Here is a 22556-nt window from a genome sequence, read left to right on the forward strand (position 1 = left end):
TTCAGAAGCTTTTATCATATAGGTTATCACAGAATACTGAGTAGAGCTCCCTGTCCTATACAGTAGAGGTTTCATTATTCTTCTATCCAGTTATCATTACTTATTATTCAGTTCCATTCTCCCAACTTGTAACTCCTTACTCTCCATCTCCACTGTTTTTCTTACTTAACTCCTTTACCAACTACGTTTTATTTAAGATTTAAAGCATTTTCCAGTGTGTCCTAAGAGTAAGGCCTAAAGAAATACAAAGTTGTGAAAAGTCCAGGATGTTCTGTCAGATTTATGTATTCAGTTTTTACTGGGCACTTACTGTGAATCAAGCACCGTGAAGAGCGCTGGCAACATAAAGGTGAGCAAGATATGGTAGCTGCCACCAAGGAGTTTATAAGAGGAAGAGTCAAGTAAAACATAACTAATAATAATAATAAACAATATGACAAGTGCAGTGATCTAAACTTTCACAGTTTCCTCTGGGAGCCACATGGAGTCCCTTGATCCTAAATCTGAACCAGCAATTAAGTCACCATCAAGTATCCCTATACAGTTGACCCTAGAACAGCACAGAGGTTAAGAGTTGCCCACCCCCTGCACAGTCAAAAATCTGGGTACATTCAGCCCTCCATAGCCACAGTTCTGCACCCACAGATTCAACCAACCACAGATCGTGTAGTAGTGTAATGCGTAATTAGTGAAAAAAATCTGCATATAGGTGGACCATGCAGTTCAGACCTATGTTGTTCAAGGGTCCACTGTATTAGGTTCTACGGAGAAGACCAGAAAGAAAGAGGTATAATTGAATCATGAAAATAAGACATTCACACATGAACATAATTATTAAAATCAAATGGCAGTGTATCAGAGTTCTTCAAAGGTACAGAACCAGTAGTATAGATGATAGATAGATAGATAGATGATAGATAGATAGATAAATAGACATAGATGATAGAGAGAGAGAGAGAGAGAGAGAGAGAGATAATAGATAGATAATCTAAAGAGCTGTATTTCAAAATATTGGTTCTTGCAATTATGGGGGCTGGCGATTCTGACACCGTAGGGCAGACTCCAGAAACTCTTGGGCAAAAGTCGATGCTGCAACCTTGAGGCAGAATGTCTTCTTCCTCAGGGAAGAAGTTTTGCTTTTAAGACATTTCAACTGATTGGATAAGGCCCACTCACAACATCAAGAATAATCTACTTAGAGTCAAACTGTTTGCTCTGGAGAAAACGCCAAAGGGTGTGACTGAACAACTTTTGCTGAAGATATTGGGTGTATGACACATGGATCCAATCAACCATCTCAGCATAAACAAGAAGCAGAGACACACTTATCCAGAAAAGATGCTTGGAGGGCGCTCTTATTGATGGCTTGGACACCACAGGAAACTGACAAGGTTTTAAGAATTTTATGCCATCAGAAACGTTGCCAGGGACTTCCCTGGCGGTCCAGTGATTAGGACTCTGTGCTTCCACTGAAGGGGGCATGGGTTGGATCCCCGGTCAGGGAACTAAGATCCCACGTGCCATGCGGGGCAGTCAAAAAAAAAGAAAGAAACTTTTCCAGCCTGGACTGAGAGGCACAGAGATGGGACAAAATAAAGAAAGAATGACTCTGACAGCAGAGCCATGGATGCAAAGACCAGGGCTGACAATACCTCCTTGGGCTACGAGGGAGGGGCTGCTACCCCAGCTCACCCAGAGGACAGTGAGCTTGCTTCTTTCCAGAAAGATCCATGATCCCAAATGATGGAACAGTAAAATGTCCTTCAAGATCTAGGGAGGAGGTCTAGGGGAAGCTGACCCAGATTAGAATTTAGATTTTACTCTTAGTAATAGCAAGATTTTTTTCTTCTAGACCATTTGAATTATTATGTGACTGAATACAATGTATTTTCCTTAAAAATAATTAAAGTAATATATAAGATATATATTATTTATATTACATTTGGAGAAAATATAAATAAATATTAAAATATTAGTAATTGTAAAGACTAATTTTCTTCAGTTTTCTTAGTTTCATTTTCTAGAGTAAACTTCATTTTGTACTTAGAAAAAATTGTTATTTATAAGGCAAATGTTATATTATTATTTATATTACATTATTCAAGCTTTTTTGTGTGTCAGGTCCATTACAGTATTAGTGTGGAAAGAGCAGTGACGTGATACAAAAGACTTGATTTCTAGACTTATTGCTACTTCTCAATACTTAGACCTTGGGCAAGTCTCTGAAGTTCTCTCAGGCTACAGAGAATCTGTAATTCTCGGTGTAAATGTCAGGAATGATTAATGCAAAAATAATTTTGACACAGTTATCAGTTTCATATACACAAGCAATATGCATTGAGTTTTTTTTTTATTAAATAGATGTTTTTTAGTGTGGAAACTGACACTGATATTACAAAACATACTTATATTGGACCATCATAAAGCAGCACTTTTATGGAGGATCTGTAAAAATCCCCGATAGACTATGAATATTCACATTTAAGTGAAATATCATCTGTGTATCTAAAACCATTTGAAAAAATATTTTAAATTACTGAATGTAATGTTTGGTGAAAGATGTAATCAATAAATGCTGACATTTTTAACTGAAAAAGGAAAAATCAACTTATTGGCAAAGTTAACCACATCTACAAAACACCTTCACAGCAGCACCTGGTATTTGCACCTTGTGTTTGCATACTGAGTACTAGAGCCTAGCCTAGTTGGCAATTAAAACTAACCCTCACAGGCAGTATGTGCTAATTGCTGGATTACTGGTACGTGAAGATTGAAATATCAAGTGGATTTGATGGTAGAGTACCAAGCCATACACAGTACACCTCTCCTAACCCCTGTCTCCTGCCCTGTCCACCCACCAGCCTGCCATGTTTCCTCATCCTGCATTGAAACTGCCTAAACTGGCGTAAAAAATACAATATCTGCCATTTCCACTTCTCCTTTCACTGCTCTTCCCTCTGTTGCAAACTTTCCTTTTTAAATGCCAGCTTTTAGGAGTCAAGGCACAGATGCCTGTTGTCTTTCCCAGGCCATTATATTTCTAAGTATTTATGTGTTCCTGTCATGTAAAGCTCTTCTCTCTCATTGAAAACTTGGATGGGGCTTCTAAGGATGGGGGGTGAAAAGAGACAGTGCCACTTACCATGCTGAGTCGCTTATTCCTTAACAGTGAAAGGACTGTTTCTATTAGATGATCGAAAGAATACCTTCTGTGACTTCGCAAACCTTGGGTTAAATGAGATTGCCCTCTGACCCTGTTTTACTTGGGAAGCATAGCCATAGCCTAACATTTAGCAGCCCTCTACCACAAGGCATCTTAAAATTTACTTCTAGTCTGTTCATAATTTGTTAAAGAGCCCCTTTTCTGCAGCTTGCGAATACAAAATGACATCTGTTTTCTTTCACACCATCTCTTTTCTTTTTTATTGAAATATAGTTGATTTACAATGTTGTGTTGGTTTCACGTATACAGCAAACTGATTCAGTTTTATAGCTATCTATCTATCTATCTATCTATCTATATTCTTTTTCAGATTCTTTTCCCTTATAAGTTATTACAAAATGTTGAGTACAGTTCCCTGTGCTATACAGTAGGTCCTTGTTGGTTATCTATTTTATATATAGTAGTGTGTGTCTGTTAATCCCAGACTCCTAACTTATCCCTCCCCCCCAACCTTTAGTAACCATAAGTTTGTTTTCTGTCTGTGGTTCTATTTCTGTTCTGTATATAAGTTCATTTGTATAATTTTTTTTAGATTCCACATAAAAGTGATATCATATGATATTTGTCTTTCTCTGTCTAGCTTACTTCACTTAGTATCACACCATTTCTTTTAAATGTTTACAGAAATTATGGTATGTGCATGCACACATGCGTTTATACACGTGATATTTCTGTGTGTCAGAATGTGGGCTTGTGTGTGTGTGTGTGTAAGATTTTTTGCAGACGTTGTGTCATCGATTTTCCAGATTACTGTCATCAAGATAAAATAAGAATTGCCATATTTAACCTTAGCAATAAAACTATGCCAAGCCTTGCAATCTAGCTTTCTGGCTCTTACTACTAAGATTTCTGTCTTCACATTTATGTTTCCTGTTAGTTCCTATATCAATTTAGAAAAATGTAAAGGGTAGCTATTAAAAGATATCTGGAAAGTAAAATGAATTTGCTACTCTCAGCAGAAAGGACGTTCATTGTTTAGCTTTCTTCTCCTAAGCAATCATTTGTTTCTCAACTTGCAAGATGAATTTTGAAACAATGCCACATTATGCCACAAAATATTAATAGGTACAATTAATACATTGTTATATGTTTGATTCTGTCATTCTTCATTCCTTTCATGTCATTCTTCTTTTAATCTGCTGTGACAGTTCTGTAATGGAGCACCAGAAATATGACTTCAGGGCAAGCCATACTACTAATCATCAATATAGCGTTGTCGGTTGTCCAGCAGATACGTGTTCTCTTGCCAGCAGGGATGATACTCTGCAAAATTTCGACCCAGAGAAAATGCTTTCCAAAATTTGTTTACAAGCAAAAAAAAATAATGGGATGCTAATTTTGATCACAACAGGGTTTTTCCTTTTTTTTCCTGCTGAGCAGGTCGTTGTTTCATTTTAACTGAAGGATACGGGACAGAATTGTTAGAGCAATCCAGTTATATAAGCTATAAATATATGCAACATAAATGATGCCTTAGACCACGTTTCATTATTGGTTCTATAATTGTTCAGCTATAGTGGGATCTGCAGGCCACCTCTGTGTTGTATAGCAGTGGTCACTTTGGGGATCCTTGGCTTGAAGTAATACTACCCCAGTGAAATAATTAATGTATTCTATCAGCAACAGTAATATAAACAAATCTATTAAACAAACCAGTTATTCTTCCAAACTGGCACTTAGCAATGATTGTCACTGTGAAAAAACGTTAATAAATGCTTCCAGGATATCCAGTGGGGGCAAGCCAGCTGCCTTTAAAAATATTTGTACAGATCTCTATCAATTTATCTCTAGTAGCATATGCCAGTCCTGTTATCATGGAAAAGCCAATCCTCCCAGCTTGGTATAAATTCACAAGTTTGGAGCACTCAGCTCATTCTGCCTGATCCTGGAAAGTCATAATTATTTTTCCTTGATGGACTACATATTTTTGATGTACTATAAAATAGTTAAGGGTACGGCCTTCCTTGTTAATGGAAGGTGATCTATTCAATCTATGCATGGTGCATTATTTCTATTATTGCAAGCATTTCACAGAAAATCAGTATGGGCTATAAATATTTTATATTCAGTGTAAACAACAAAAACTGAAAACATCCACTTGAGGTATAGATGCTATGATTACGGGAAAAAATTCAGTTGTTTTGTTTTATCTTTTATTCATTTATTTATTTTCTTCAACATCTTTATTGGAGTATAATTGTGTTACATTGTGTTAGTTTCTGCTGTATAACAAAGTGAATCAGCTATACGTATAAATACACCCCCATTACCCTCCCTCTTGCGTCTCCTTCCCACCCTCCCTATCCCACCCCTCTAGGAGGTCACAAAGCACCCAGCTAATCTCCCTGTGCTATGTGGCTGCTTCCCACTAACTATCTATTTTACGTTTGGTGGTATATATATGTCCATGCCACTCTCTCACTTCATCCCAGCTTACCCTTTCCCCTCCCTGTGTCCTCAAGTCCATTCTCTACATCAGCATCTTTATACCTGTCCTGCCCTTAGGTTCTTCAAAACCATTTTTTTTTTAGATTGCAAATATATGTGTTAGCATATGGTATTTCTTTTTCTCCTTCTGACTTACTTCACTCTGTATGACAAACTCTACGTCCATCCACCTCACTACAAATAACTCACTTTCATTTCATTATATGGCTGAGTAATATTCCATTGTATACATGTGCCACATCTTTATCCATTCATCCGATGATGGACACTTAGGTTGCTTCCATCTCCTGGCTATTGTAAATAGAGCTGCAATGAACATTTTGGTACATGACTCTTTTTGAATTATGGTTTTCTCAGGGTATATGCCCAGTAGTGGGATTGCTGGGTCGTATGGTAGTTCTAGCTTTCCTTTTTTAAGGAACCTCCATAGTGTTCTCCATAGTGGCTGTATCAATTTACATTCCCACCAACTGTACAAGAGGGTTCCCTTTTCTCCACACCCTCTCCAGCACTGATTGTTTGTACATTTTTTAGTGATGGCCATTCTGACCTGTGTAAGGTGATACATCACTGTACTTTTGATTTGCATTTCTCTAATGATTAGTGATGTTGAACATCTTTTCATGTCTTTGTGGGTAATCTATATATCTTCTTTGGAGAAATGTCTATTTAGGTCTTCTGCCCATTTTTGGATTGGGTTGTTTGTTTTTTTGATATTGAGCTGCATGAGCTGCTTGTGTATTTGGAACATTAATCCTTTGTCAGTTGCTTTGTTTGCAAATATTTTCTCCCATTCTGAGGGTTGTCTTTTCATCTTGTTTACGGTTTCCTTTGCTGGTGTTGGAAAGGGTGGGTGTTGAATTTTGTCAAAAGCTTTTTCTGCATCTATTGAGATGATCATATGGTTTTTATCCTTCAATTTGTTAATATGGTGTATCACATTGATTGATTTGCATATATTGAAGAATCCTTTCATCCCTGGGATAAATCCCACTTGATCATGGTGTCTGATCCTTTTAATGTGTTGTTGAATTCTGTTTGCTAGTATCTTGTTGAGGATTTTTTCATCTATATTCATCAGTGATATTGGTCTGTAATTTTCTTTTTTTGTAGTATCTTTGTCTGGTTTTGGTATCAGGGTGATGGTGGCCTCATAGAATGAGTTTGGGAGTGTTCCTTCCTCTGCAATTTTTTGGAAGAGTTTGAGAAGGATGGGTGTTAGCTCTTCTCTAAATGTTTGATAGAATTCACCTGTGAAGCCATCTGGTCCTGGACTTTTATTTCGTGGACGATTTTTAATCACAGTTTCAATTTCATTACTTGTGATTGGTCTGTTCATGTTTTCTATTTCTTCCTGGTTCAGTCTTGGAAGGTTATACCTTTCTAAGAATTTGTCCATTTCTTCCAGGTTGTCCATTTTATTGGCATAGTGTTGCTTATAGCAGTCTCCTAGGATGCTTTGTATTTCTGCGGTGTCTGTTGTAACGTCTCCTTTTTCATTTCTAATTTTATTGATTTGAGTCTCCTTCTTTTTCGTGATGAGTCTGGCTAATGGTTTATCAATTTTGTTTAGCTTCTCAAAGAACCAGCTTTTAGTTTAATTGATCTTTGCTATTGTTTTCTTTGTTTCTATTTCATTTATTTCCACTCTGATCTTTATGATTTCTTTCCTTCTGCTAACTTTGGGTTTTGTTTGTTCTTCATTCTCTAGTTCCCTTAGGTGTTAGGTTGAATTGTTTATTTTAGATTTTTCTTGTTTCTTGACATAGGCTTGTATAGCTATAAACTTCCCTCTTAGAAGAGCTTTTCCTGCATCCCATAGGTTTTGGATCGTCGTGTTTTCATTTTCTTTTTTCTCTAGGTATTTTTGATTTCCTCTTTGATTTCTTCAATGATCTCTTGGTTATTTAGTAACGTATTGTTTAGCCTCCATTTGTTTGTGTTGTTTACATTTTTCCCCTGTAATTCATTTCTAATCTCATAGTGTTGTGTTCAGAAAAGATGATTGATGTGATTTCAGTTTTCTCAAATTTACTTAGGCTTGATTTGTGACCTAAGATGTGATCTACCCTGGAGAATGTTCCATGAACACTTGAGAAGAAAGTGTAATCTGCTGTTTTTGTATGGAATGTCTTATGAATATCAGTTAAATCTATCTGGTCTATTGTGTCATTTAAAGCTTCTGTTTCCTTATTTATTTTCATTTTGGATGATCTGTCCATTGGTGTAAGTGAGGTGTCAAAGTCCCCCACTATTATTGTGTTACTGTCGATTTCCTCTTTTAGAGCTGTTAGCAGTTGCCTTATGTATTGAGGTGCTCCTATGTTGGGTGCATATATATTTATAATTGTTATATCTTCTTCTTGGATCAATCCCTTGATCATTATGTAATGTCCTTCCTTGTCTCTTGTAACATTCTTTATTTTAAAGTGTATTTATTTCTGATCTGAGTATTGCTACCCCAGCTTTCTTGTGATTTCCATTTGCATGGAATATCTTTTTCCATCCCCTCACTTTCAGTCTGTATGTGTCCCTAGGTCTGAACTGGGTCTCTTGTTGACAGCATATATATGGGTCTTGTTTCTATGTCCATTCAGCAAGCCTGGTTCTTTTGGTTGGAGCATTTAATCCATTCATGTTTAAGGTAATTATCGATATGTATGTTCCTGTTACCATTTTCTTAATTGTTTGTTTTTGTAGGTCCTTTTCTTCTCTTGTGTTTCCCACTTAGAGAAGTTCCTTTAGCATTTGTTGTAGAGCTAGTTTGGTGGTGGTGAATTATCTTAGCTTTTGCTTGTCTGTAAAGCTTTTGATTTCTCTATCGAATCTGAATGAGATTCTTGCCGGGTAGAGTAATCTTGGTTGTAGGTTCTTCCTTTTCATCACTTTATCATGCCACTCCCTTCTGGCTTGTAGAGTTTCTGCTGAGAAATCAGCTGTTAACCTTATGAGAGTTCCCTTGTATGTTATTTGTCGTTTTTCCCTTGCTGCTTTCAGTAATTTTTCTTTGTCTTTAATTTGTCCCAAGTTTATTATTATGTGTCTCGGCGTGTTTCTCCTTGGGTTTATACTGTATGGGACTCTCTGCGCTTCCTGCACTTGGGTGGCTATTTCCTTTCCCATGTTAAGGAAATTTTTGACTATAATCTCTTCCAATATTTTTCTCAGGTCCTTTCTCTCTCTCTTCTCCTTCTGGGGCCCCTATAATGCAAGTGTTGTTGCATTTAATGTTGTCCCACAAGTCTCTTAGGCTGTCTTCATTTCTTTTCATTCATTTTTCTTTATTCTGTTCTGCAGCAGTGAATTCCACCGTTCTGTCTTCCAGGTCACTTATCCGTTCTTCTGCCTCAGTTATTCTGCTATTGATTCCTTCTAGTGTATTTTTCATTTCAGTTATTGTATTGTTCGTCTCTGTTGTATTGTTCTTTAATTCTTTTAGGTCTTTGTTAAACATTTCTTGCATCTTCTCAATCTTTGCCTCCATTCTTTTTCTGAGGTCCTGGATCATCTTCACTATCAGTATTCTGAATTCTTTTTCTGGAAGGTTGCCTATCTCCACTTCATTTAGTTGTTTTTCTGGGATTTTATCTTGTTTCTTCATCTGGTATATAGACCTCTGCCTTTTCATCTTGTCTATGTTTCTGTGAATGTGGTTTTTGTTCCACAGGCTGCAGGATTGTAGTTCTTCTTGCTTCTGCTGTCTGCCCTCTGTCCTCAATTCTTTTCAATCTTTTTTATTCTGCTCTGTCGTAGTTATTTCCACTATTTTATCTTCCAGGTCACTTATCCATTCTTCTGCCTCAGTTATTCTGCTATTAATTCCTTCTAGAGAATTTTTAATTTCATTGATTGTGTTGTTCATCATTGGTTGTTTGCTCTATAGTTCTTCTATGTCCTTGTTAAAAGTTTCTTGTATTTTCTCCATTGTATTTCCAAGATTTTGGATCATCTTTACTGTCATTACTCTGAATTCTTTTTCAGGTAGACTGCCTATTTCCTCTTCATTTGTTAAGTCTGGTGGGTTTTTACCTTGCTCCTTCATCTGCTGTGTGTTTCTCTGTCTTCCCATTTTGCTTAACTTACTGTGTTTGGGGTCTCCTTTTCACAGGCTGCAGGTTCACAGTTCCCGTTGTTTTTGGTGTCTGCCCTCAGTTGGTAAGGTTGGTTCAGTGGGTTGTGTAGGCTTCGTAGTGGAGGGGACTGGTGCCTGTGTTCTGGTGGATGAGGCTGGATCTTGTCCTTCTGGTGGGCAGGACCAAGTCCAGTGGTGTGTTTTGATGTGTCTGTGAACTTATTATGATTTTACGCAGCCTGTCTGATAATCGGTGGGTTTGTGTTCCTGTCTTGCTAGCTGTTTGGCATAGCTTGCCCAACACTGGAGCTTGCTGGTCATTGGGTAGAGCTGGGTCTTAACGTTGAGACGGAGATCTCTGGGAGAGCTCTGGCTGATTGATATTATGTGGGGCTACGAGGTCTCTGGTGTTCCAGTGTCCTGAACTCTGCTCTCCCACCTCAGAGGCTCAGGCCTGACACCTGGCAGGAGCACCAAGACCCTGTCAGTCACATGACTTAGAAGAAAAGGGAGGGAAAAAAAAGATAGAGAGGGAAAAAAATGTTTTTAATTAAATAAAATAAAGTTATTAAAATAAAAAGTTAAAAAATATATTATTAAAATAAAAAATGAAAGTAATTTAAAAAAAAGAGAGCAACCAAACCAATAAACAAATCCACCAATGACAACAAGTACTAAAATCTAAACGAAGACAAACATATAAATCAGAAACTAGTCAGTCACATACAGCAAACCCCAAGTCTATAGTTGGTCCCAAAGTCCACCGCCTCAATTCTGGGATGATTCGTTGTCTATTCAGGTATTCCACAGATGCAGCGTACATCACATTGATTATGGAGATTTAATCCGCTGCTCCTGAGGCTGCTGGGAGCGATTTCCCTTTCTCTTCATTGTTCCCACAGCTCCCAGGGGCTCAGCTTTGGATTTGGCCCCACCTCTGTGTGTAGGTCGCCCTCTGGCATCTGTTCTTTGCCCAGACAGGAGGGGGTTAAAGGAGCGCCTGTTTAGGGGGTTCTGGCTCACTCAGGCCGGGGGTGGGGGGGGAGGGAGGGGTATGGATGCGGGGCGAGCCTGCGGCAGCAGAGGCCAGCATAACATTACAACAGCCTGAGGCACGCCACGTGTTCTCCCCCTAGACGTTGTCCCTGGATCCCTGGCAGTGGCGGCTGCACAGGCTCCCGGGAGGGGAGGTGTGGGGAGTGACCTGTGCTCGCACACAGGCTTCTTGGTGGCTGCAGCAGCAGCCTTAGCGTCTCATGCCTGTCTCTTTGGTCTGCACTGATATCCGCAGCTCACGCCTGTCTCTGAAGCTCATTTAGGCGGTGGTCTGAATCCTCTCTCCTCGTGCACCCTGAAACAATGGTCTCTTGCCTCTTAGGCAGTTCCAGACTTTTTCCCGGACTCCCTCCCAGCTAGCCGTGGTGCACTAGCCCCTTCAGACTGTGTTGACGCTGCCAACCCCAGTCCTCTCCCTGGGATCTAAGCTCAGAAGCCCGAGCCTCAGCTCCCAACCCCCACCCACCCCGGCGGGTGAGCAGAGAGGCCTCTCGGGCTGGTGAGTGCCGGTCGGCACCGGTCTTCTGTGCGGGAATCTCTCCGCTTTGCCCTCCGCACCCCTGTTGCTGTGCTCTCCTCCTCTGCGCCGAAGCTTCCCCCCTCCGCCACCTGCTGTCTCCGCCCAAGAAGGGGCTTCCTAGGGTGTGGAAACCTTTCCTCCTTCACAGCTCCCTCCCACTGGTGCAGGTCCCGTCCCTATTCTTTTGTCTCTGTTTTTTCTTTTGCCCTACCAAGGTACGTGGGGGGTTTCTTGCCTTTTGGAGGTCTGAGGTCTTCTGCTAACGTTCAGTAGGTGTTCTGTAGGAGTTGTTCCATGTGTAGATGTATTTCTGATGTAATTGTGATGAGAAGGGTGATCTCCATGTCTTACTCCTCCATCATCTTGAAAGTCCTCTCTACCTTTCATTTAGAGCATTCATCAGTTCTTGTGAAAATCATAGACATTAGTCAGATTTGTTGCCTGTTAGCATATCTTCACACACCTATAAACATGAAGACAAACATGCATTATTTCAAAACATTGTTATTTACCCAGAACATACTTGGTTCATTATCAAGAAGCATTAATATATATCGTAATAATTATATAGGATAATAGAAAAGTGTTACACCACAGTTATGGCAAAGGTCTGACTGTCCTAGAACCCAAAAAATAACTATTGTTACCTTCAACAGCTCTTAGGAGGTTTAAGGCTGAAACACAAAGCCTGCTAAGGTTGCCACCCCCAAGCACAAGACCTCCAAGTAAGGAATTTAGCACTGACTGAAACTTGGAGCCTGTTTATTGTTAAAAGAAATGGACATGTACTTTAAATTATAAGATAAATAAGGTCTGAGCATCTAATGTATAGCATGGTGACTGTAATTGATAATACTGTATTGTATAATTGAAATTTACTAAGAACCCTATCTTAAGGATTCTCACCCAAAAAAAGAAAAGAAAAAAGGTAGCTATGTGAAGGGATGGATGTGATACTTAAATTACTTGATGGTAGGAATCCTCTCACAATGTAAGCATATATGAAATCATCGTGTTGTACAGTTTAAATATATTACTATTTCATTTGTCAATTATACCTCAATAAAGTTGGAAAAGAAAGTAAAAAATGAGTGTTTCACTAGGAAAAATATAACTGTTGTCTTACATTGTGGTAAAGGGTTATAAATTGAAATGCTTGAGAGTTCCTGACATTTAAAAAAAATCAATCCTAAACCAAGTGCCGCTGAATTAAATGTAAATTAAACTAAGCTTATAATAACAAAAATGTACAAGCCTTGTGAAAATTCTGAAAGCAAAACTTAAAAAAAAAATCTTCCCTACTTAAGCCAGAGATTAACATCAACAGTGATTAAGTCACGCTGCTAGCATGTACCCTTGAGATGAAGTAATGAAAACGGCACCTTACTTCTGTATTCTTCCTCCCCAAGGCCCAGTCTAATCATGAGAAAAACATCAGACAAACTCTAATTGAAAGGCATTCTACAGAATGCCTAACCAGTGCTCTCTGAAACATTCAAGGTCATCAAAAACAAGGAACGACCAAGAAATGGTCACAGCCAAGACAAGCCTCAAAATTCATGATGACCAAATGTCATGTGGGACCCTAGATGGCATCCTGGAGCAGCTAAAGGACATTAAGGAAAAACTAAGGAAATCTGAATAAAGTATGGACTTTAGTTAGTAATAACGTATAAGCATTGGATCATTAGTTGTGACAAGTGTAATATGTAAGATGTTAACAATATAGGAAACTGGGTACAGGGTATTTGGTAACTCTTTGTACCACACAACTTTTCTGTAAACTAAAACTATTCTAAAATGAAATGTTTATTGAAAAATACATAACAAATACAGTTGAAGAAAAAGATCTTCTGGTATAGTATTTGCAAAGGGAGATGCTTTTTAGTTTATAAATTATTTCCATAATTCGTGACAGTTCTCACATCTGCTACTATAAAATTCATTGCACCCTCTCTGCCTCTTGGAAAAAAATGCATTTAATTATCAGTGAAATTCAACTCCAGCCTGTTATGATGAATGATTTGAACCTGTCAGCTCCTTTTCCCCCCTAAAAACAAAAGAACTGAAATGAAATACAGTCTTCTTCCTCTATTTCCTTCCTTCCACCTGCTTCATTTAATTGATGAGGGTTTGAGGTTTTATTAATCTTTTTGAGCTCCTCTCTAAGATGCAGAAAAAGCTAATATGATATCATTGTATCTAGCTAATGTGTGTGCTTTGTGAAATTGATACACCCTGCCAAGACATAAATTACTTAAGCTTTGATAAATGTGTTGAAATCAGGGAATGTTCAAACAGATAAAACACAGCAATTCCTCTTTTTCTCCCTTTTTTAAACTCCATTTTGTGCATGCCGTTAAACGTTTTTGCATTATTATTGTAATATGGTGGGACAAAAGATAGCAGTGATACTGATATTAGCATAGGAAGCCCCAGCAAGTACAAAAGTAATGGGGGATACAGCCTTGTGTTTTGCAGATAACATCTAACAACCTTGCCTTGGACAGAGTGGTTTGCCCACAGGCTCAGAACCACCTACGGTCCTCTCCCAGCAGGCTGTATCACCGAAATTGTCTATATAGGAATGAGGGCACCTGCCAGACACATTGTACTTTCAGATCCTTTGCTGACTCATTTCGTAGGTTGGAATAAAAGATCCACAAACACATTTTGTTGGCAAAAAGAGCTCACCTGTCCCTGTGATATGGGTATGACTCAGATGTCAGCGAGACTGGAAACACGAGGCAGCATTTGATTGATGCTCTGGGGTTGAGAAGGTCAATTTCTACTCGTTAATGTATCATATGGCACTGAACAAGTTGCTTGATTAACCACTAATCAGTTTCCTGGAGACCGGAGAATCCATATAATCCTTTGAAAACAATTCTTGGATAGGAGGCATGGGACTGCACTTTGGACCACGCAAGAGCCAGCAGTCACTGAACGCCTTTTGCAAGAGATTGGGCTCAGTAATTTCTATCCATTCTTTTTCTCTTTTTTTTTGGCTGCGTCAGGTCTTAGTTGCAGCACGTGGGATCTTTGTTGAGGCCTGCAGAATCTTTCCTTGCAGCACGGGCTCTGTAGTTTGCGGCACGCGGGCTCTCTCATTGAGGCATGCAAGCTCAGTAGTTGTGGCACGAGGGCTTAGTTAGTTGCCCCGCATCATGTGGGATCCTAGTTCCCCAACCAGGGATAGAATCTGCATCCCCTGCAGCGGAAGGCAGATTCTTTACCACTGGACCACCAGGGAAGTCTCCATCCATTCTTTTATTTAGTCCTTACAATGAACTGGTAAAGGACATGAAGGTGAGAAAATTGGGGCTCACATCAAATACTTCAAGCTAAGGGGGTGATGAGGTCATCAGGCACCAAACCCTATGCTTTTTCCACCATGCTGCTTTCATATTGGGAGTTTATGGATGAGTGCAGGCAGGGTTGTGGTTGATCCAAACCCCAGTCATCCCTGGTTAGGTCTTTTGAGGTGAAGCGTGAGCCCTGGGGACTTTGGTCTCACAACTGTCTTTGTAGACCTGTTTAGGAGAGGGTGCCCTCTCAGCAGTAATGCATGCCTTTAAGAATATGTTCCAGGGAGAAGGCTGAACAAGTTACACCAAAGGGAGAGGAAGTTGGGAGAGGAGGTACAATTGTTGGCTTTTTAAGACAACTAGAAATATACTTACCCTTTTAATTATACTCTTCTACCAATACATCATCATCCAATAGCTTTTTTAAATTTGGAAATCAGTACTTGTAAGAACCGTCCAAGCATTTTAGAGTAAAAAACAGATGAAGTTATACACAGCTTTTCTCACCTTGTTTAATGTTATCAAAGCAAATGACAAATGTGATGGTCTAGGGCAAAGCAAAAAAACTAAAAGATACATCCATCTACTTTTTTTGTCTAAGGAACTGTCAGTGACTGTTTTTCATTGGAACAGAGAACAATTATAGATCTGTGCTTAATAGTTAAATTTGATTATTTTTATATAGGCCAACCTTAAAATCAAGGGCTCCTTGAGCAGGTTTGAACCTGAAGAGTATTATGTTAGAATATATTTTTTAGGAATCAAATTTCATTTTAAATTCTCATCTGGAGAATCTTTTCTGAAGAATTGAAGAGCCTTTCTAAAAGCAAATAATCATATCTAATGTATCTGTTTAATAAGCTTAGGTTTTTTTTTTTTTACACTCATATTTCTTTAGGATGAGTCACATATGTTTGGGTCAAGTTGCTACACCATGTTACTACAAAGAAAATCTTCGGGTTTTTTAAAAGTCAATAAATGACTTTTTGAGTAATTATTATTGACTAATCTCAGAACCATCACATCAGAAGTCCAAAGGATAAGAGAAGGATCTCATAATGTCTATCTCATAAGGGGGCCCATCATGTATTCTAAAATACGCTAATACTAGTTAACCTGAGACTATACATGATTGAAGACTTCCTGTTGAACAATGGGTTCAATGTTGGTAGGTTTTCAATAACAGAAAAGGAAGGAGAAAAATAAGGCAAAGGACTAAATCAAGAAAAATGATCCAGGCAGAAAAAACTCAGGAAAATGTGTAATGTAAAACAAACATTTTAAGAAAAAAAAAGAACATGTTTCTCCTGCTAGTGAAGAGTGTTGTCATACTTGTAAGTGAAAAAATATTTTTGAACGGAAAATGGATCTTAATTCTGCTAATAAAGTATTCATCAGGAGCATGGTGTGTAAAAGTAAGAATTAAGATTTGGGGGGGTTTTTTGAAAAAGCAAGCTAAAGGGAAATTTACCCTATGAAAGAGAGAAAGAAAGGCAGAAGCGAGGGAAGAAGTGAGGAAGTTGTACAAATAGGGGAGTTGAGATCAGGAAGTAAAGGAGAAGCTTGAGTACCAGTGATTCTCAGGAACGGTAGTTGTGACTGTCAGCAATGACCAAGCAAGGCACCTCTCGTGAAATACTGGAAACAGGCAAAACAATAGATAATAGACAGCAAGAATCATAATCAGAGAGAAGAGAAATTGGACCTTGATCAGCAAGGGGTTTCTTATCTGCCCATGTGTCCTTGAATGTCTCCCTGGAGAGAGAACAGGACAAGTCACTTGGACCAGGTTGCATCAGTTCCCAGGAAACTCAAGTCATATCTGGAGCCTGTACTGACCTTCATGAGCTGTACGACCAGTTGATCTGAATGAGGTTTTGTGCACATTATAATTAAGAGTGTTCAAAGACAGAAAGCTAGTTACAGTATCAGAAATACCCAGAGTATTTTGAGCCAGAAATCCTGAGCAATGATACCTCTTTTCCTGGTGAATATGCCAGCCCTTTAACGCCAGGAGAGAGAAAGAAGCATCAACTCAGGATGTGTAAGCCCCTAAGAAGAGGTAGTACGGATTTAGGTTTCCGAAACAGTAAGAACATGCAGCATGCAGTTTGACAAACCTCCGTAATTTAAGTAAAGAGAAAAGAATTTCTAAAAATACCAGACCTGAGTGGGGGAAAGCCTTCGGGAAATTAATCAAAGGGACCAATACATTATTATGTGCTCCCTCCCCACCAAAGCAAAAAAAGGAAAAATCTACACATATATTTAAGTCCTTGGACTCCTCCTCTAAAGTGTTTGGGTACAAGCTATAGATGAAAACACTTCTCACAAAACTCTATCAGAACTTAAAACTTTTATGAATATATAAAATGTAACCTCATATTATTAAACTCTACCATGTAGTCAGGTGCAATATTAATAATTCAAGCTTTTTTTTTCAAAATTGTATTGAAATCAATAATTTTTGTAACAGTCTGAGACTGGTTTTACCAGGTGCTTTGCCAAGTTTGAAATGGTTGGGGAAACTACATAAACACAGCCCCACTTCTTCCTCATCCTTTTCATCTTGCTGACACTTTTCCAGAGAATCATTACCAGAGTGCTTTGTGCCGTTCGAGATAAGAGGCTATCTGTGTTTCCACTAGAAACCTCTATTTTCCAGACTTTATAACTCATCCGTAAATATTCACTCCAGGCAACGGTTTCATATATTATGATTCTGTCCCTCAAAATTCATACTGACTTAGCTAAGTGATTTTTAGAAATCATGAGGACTCTTACACTACAAAAAGAATAATAAAAATCAAATGCAAATAAAGTGCTGTGTTTCAGTGGGTATGATTTGAGTTAAAATACTGTGGAATCCATAAAACACATGCACATGACTCTTTCCTGGCAATCCTATCTTTCAGGGTATTATTCAGTTGTAACAAAATTTAATTTATCAACCATAGGTCTATTAATTAATTCAAAATGTACATTTCCAATTTATTTCTGTTTCTATAAAGGCAGCTAAATTTGAAATTATATTTTTTCAACTAAAACTTTTGTAGAACTTCCTATTCACACTACTTTTCGTTACAGAATTTGAAGTCAAATTATATCAGAAGTTATGAAATTATATGACATAAGCTTTGATTACAATAATACCCTTGGTACGTGCAATAATATTTTAAGAGTCTTATCAATATCTTATATTCAGGTGGTTTCATATGAAATTATATGACATAAGCTTTGATTACAATAATACCCTTGGTACGTGCAATAATATTTTAAGAGTCTTATCAATATCTTATATTCAGGTGGTTTCTAGCTCCGTGGTAGAAACCTCAGCATTCTAGAGTTGTTTTCTACCTGAAAAAAAAGATCTTACAAATTTAATGTTTTTATGAAATAAGAGACCAAAATATACTATTTCCCCCAGTCTGGGAAGATAGAATTGTAAAGATTAGGGAACAGAGACTAAAACCACATCAACGCATTAAAATGAAATACAATCAACCCTTGATATCCATGGGGGATCGGTTTCAGGATCCCCTTGGATACCAAAATCCAGGGATGTTTAAGTCCCTTACATAAAATAGTTTAGTATTTGCATGTAACCTATGCACCTCCTCTTGTGTATTTTAAATCATCTCTAGATTACTTATAATACCTAATACAATGTAAATAGTTGCATAGTCGCCAGAGTATGTCAAGTTTTGCTTTTTGGAAATCTCTAGTTGGGGGCGGGCGTGTTGGAGGGGGTTTTCATTTGTTTTTAACTTAATTCAGTGTTGGTCAAATCCACTGGATTCAGAACCTGCAGATACAAAGAGCCAACTGTACTCTCTTCTTGATCTCATCATTTCCGTTTTCGTACTCATGGCTTTACATTGCTTGAATTAAATGGTCATCTTGTTACACTGTGGAGCCCAGCTGTGTGTGTGAAATGCTATTTAGCAGGAACTGAAATAAATTACAAGAATTAACCTGGTGGGGCTTCCCTGGTGGCGCAGTGGTTGAGAGTCCGCCTGCCGATGCAGGGGACTGGGGCTCCCACACATGTGGGAAGATCCCACATGCCACGGAGCACCTAGGACCGTGAGCCATGGCCGCTGAGCCTGCGCGTCCGGAGCCTGTGCTCCGCAACGGGAGAGGCCACAACAGTGAGAGGTCCGCGTACCGCAAAAAAAAAAAAAAAAAAAAAAAGGCACTCAAAGCCTAACCTAAAGTGTGTTTCTCTTTCTTCTTTTCGAACAGCTATTTTGTGACAGTAAAAAGGTGGTGCATGCCACAGAAGGGCTGGATTGGGAAGACAAAGATGCTGCCGGGACACTGGTGGGAAACGTGGTACACTCAAGGATCATCAATCCTCTGCGTCTGTTTGTTAAACAGTCTCCAGTCCCCAAGCCCGGGCACTTGGCGTATGCGGACAGCTTGGAGAACTTTTGGGATTGGCTGGCCAATATCACGGAGGTTCAGGAGCCCTTGGCAAGAACTAAACGGAGGCCAATAGTGAAAACGGGAAAATTTAAGAAAATGTTTGGATGGGGTGACTTCCATTCCAACATTAAAACTGTTAAGCTCAACCTCCTTATCACGGGGAAGATCGTTGACCATGGAAATGGAACCTTCAGTGTTTATTTCCGACATAATTCCACAGGCCTGGGCAATGTTTCAGTGAGTTTGGTACCCCCCTCCAAAGTGGTGGAATTTGAAGTTTCCCCACAGTCTACCTTGGAGACCAAGGAATCCAAATCTTTCAATTGTCGCATTGAGTATGAAAAAACAGATCGGGCGAAGAAGACTGCCCTGTGCAACTTCGACCCGTCCAAGATCTGCTACCAGGAGCAGACTCAGAGCCACGTTTCCTGGTTGTGTTCCAAGCCCTTCAAGGTCATTTGCATCTACATTGCCTTTTACAGTGTTGATTATAAACTTGTGCAGAAGGTCTGTCCTGACTACAATTACCATAGTGAGACTCCATACTTATCTTCTGGCTGAATCTTTCAACAGCCAATAGAAAGGAAGGACAAATATATATTCAATTAGAATGACCAAGAACCAAGCCCAGCTCTTCGTGGTAAAGGATCCCTTTTGTTTCTGGCAGTGAACCTTCATTCCCTATAAGGTTTTCAAACTTAAAAGAAAAAGAAACATCTTTAAATGTGAATTGTGCTTGTTTCGATCATAAGTACCTGAATCTAAAGAGTAAAACTGTGTATGAAGCCATCGCTCTCACATAGGATGGCTAAGTCCTCCAGGTATTGTTGTATCTCTAAGAGTCGATGGTAGCAACATGTAACAGGAAAGAACCGAATTATGCATGTGATAAACATTGCTCTTGAAGTGAGCCTGCCTTTGAAGTATGTTTTGGAAGATTACCTTAAAAATAGCAGATGCAGTAAAGCAACTGAAAAGATTGTATTGGGCAGATGAATCGCATTTCTGACACTGAATTCTTTTTTTATTGCTGTCTTTTCTCCCACATCTGTGCTGTCACTGATATGAGAGATGAAGGGGTAAAATTTGTTTCCAAACTCATGTGTGCAGGTACAGTGCCACAGTGATTGAATGGAGTGGGATTTAAACACTTAGCCCTGGTTTGGTCACCAGCCTCAGGATTCTCATGCGAGTAGTAACATTAGTGTATTAAGAAAGCAAATCTGGATATATTGTAAGTCAGTTCAACAATAATGATGATCAGGATGTTTTTAGATTGTTTTGTCAAATTCAGTGCTGTGAGGTGGTCAAAAATATCATAAATCTGTATTCACCCTTTAACCTCATTCTATTCATTTGGTAGTATGATTTTTATATACAGGTGTAGAACAACTCTTGAATTGAGAGCAAGTGATTGTTTCCTAGGCTAGAATGGGAAAGAAATTGGAATTGGAAGGAGGAAATTCTGGGATGATCTATTCATTATTTCTAGCCTCTTAGATTAAGTTCTCCTTGCATTTAATTATTTACATGAGGGATCAAATTGTGGAAATAAAGAGTATATTTAAACATTGCTAATTATTATTAAGTGTTAATAACCAAGATGCATGATTCACCAGTCTTTTGAGATGACTTCCTAATAATGTTGCTTCACAACCCTGTCCTCCTCATCTTCTCTGAGGGGGTCGACGATCATCCTGTGTCATAGAACTGGATGGTCTTTGAATTAGCACAGAAAGACAGTCTGGCTGACCAGTACCAAGGTTTCTAGAACCTGTAAGACTCATGGAATGGTTACTCTTTTTTACGATAGACGTTAACTTTTTTCCCCCTTCTTACCTGAAAAATATCAGTTAAAGTAAAACATTAAATTGAGGACTAAAGGAAGACCAGTCCTAACCAACAAAAATGCTCTTACTACATTGTTCAAAAAGCCAGCAGCACTCATCTCTATTTTGCATCTCCATTCCTTTCCTTTTCTTGGTGATATCTGCACAGTGTTTGGTTTTTGTCTTTTGTAAAAATTGTACTAGACTTAGTGTGTGGTAGTACAGGCTTGAAATTTTTGCTCTGAGTTCATCGGGCGCTTTTGTAATTTTGTGGTTGGTGTGAAATATTTTGAGACATCTTTTTATTTTCACGTAGAAACAAGATTAAAATACTATTTATTGTAAAATATGTGGGAACCATCTATGTATATAAACTTAGAATTTTCTGTGTACAGAGAAAGTATGTGTACACATTTCTATGTAAATAAAAAGAATTTGCTAAATCTGTCACATGGCTTCAGGGTTGTTGTTGTTTTTTAAGACTGTTCTTGTTTCTTTTCCTCACAGTGGTTTAATGTGTGTGCTCGTGCGTGTGTGTGTGTGTGTGTGTGTGTGTGTGTGTTTTATCAACTGAGCATTAAGATTTTCCATATGTTCATATTAAACAGAACAGCTGGGCTATGGAGATTTTAAAGTAGAGTAAAAGAATAACTCATATAAACCACTTGACACATAGCTTGGCATCTAGTAAGAATTCTGTAAGTGTGAGCTGCCATTATGATTATTATAATTATTATTACAAATGAAATGTGATTTAAAACTATCTGATGTTCAAAAGTTGAGTGGTATAAACATTATATGCATGCCCAAAAAAAAAGCTAAATCAGTCTACACAATTCTTAGATTTTAGCAGGATCTGTGGAATTAAAAAAAAAGAAAGAAAGAAAGTTCCCCAGGCATATTTTTTATTTGGCATAGAAAATATGCCACATATATTTTTTAGTCATAATTTCATTTCAAAGCCTACATCATTGCCATTAATGGTACTTGGCACAATACAAATCAGATCCCATTTAAACATGCAAATGCACACATTTCCACAAAACCATTTTTGCCTTTGAGTACTTCAATTGAGGAAAGGGACATTCATGTAAGCTAATTTTATACCCAATCACAAATTGTTCAAAATGTAAAGGAGAAGACCCTTTTAAAAATGAAAATCAAACTAATAGATGAACACCTGAAAACAATAAAATGTGTGTCAATTATGCCTCAATAAAAAAATTAATTTAAAAAATAAAAAAGCACTAGCAGAAATTTAATCTTCAAGGAGGTGTTAGTTATCTTCTCAAGATCTCTCTAGGCCAGCTGTTTACGAGAAAGCAAACGAGTTTGAAGACCTTTTCACCCCTCAGCAGAAACAATCTTGTTACTCATCACCACACAGAATCAGAGAAGAGGTCATATTTCCATGACTCTGGACAATGTGATCATATCAGCTACAGGGTCTGTAAAATCTGGGGAAGGGAAATAAGAGGAAAAAACCTGTGGACACCATGTAGCACAGCATAATCAGTAAAAAGGACACAATTTTCTTTCTTCCTACTGCTTGGTACTTGGAATTTCAACACATTCTCATGATCTAGAATAACAGAGCAAGAGTGAGTATGGTTCTCTGGCGTGGGTACTCATAAGAGAACCTGATTCATATCACATTATATTTTTTAATCTG

General features: G+C 38.4%; 1 protein-coding gene across 1 annotated transcript in view; it reads left to right on the forward strand.

Moving 5' to 3' along the window:
• Positions 1-21327, forward strand: part of NXPH2 (neurexophilin 2) — a 106304-nt gene extending 84977 nt beyond the window's left edge. Inside the window, exon 2 of the mRNA XM_030883011.2 lies at positions 18873-21327. Within this exon, the coding sequence (XP_030738871.1) occupies positions 18873-19616 (744 nt within the window). The 3' untranslated portion in view covers positions 19617-21327. The remainder of the gene's footprint in view (positions 1-18872) is intronic.
• The last annotated feature ends 1229 nt before the right edge of the window (positions 21328-22556 follow it).

The sequence above is a fragment of the Globicephala melas genome, chromosome 7 (genome assembly GCF_963455315.2).
Source record: "Globicephala melas chromosome 7, mGloMel1.2, whole genome shotgun sequence".
NCBI lineage: Eukaryota > Metazoa > Chordata > Mammalia > Artiodactyla > Delphinidae > Globicephala > Globicephala melas.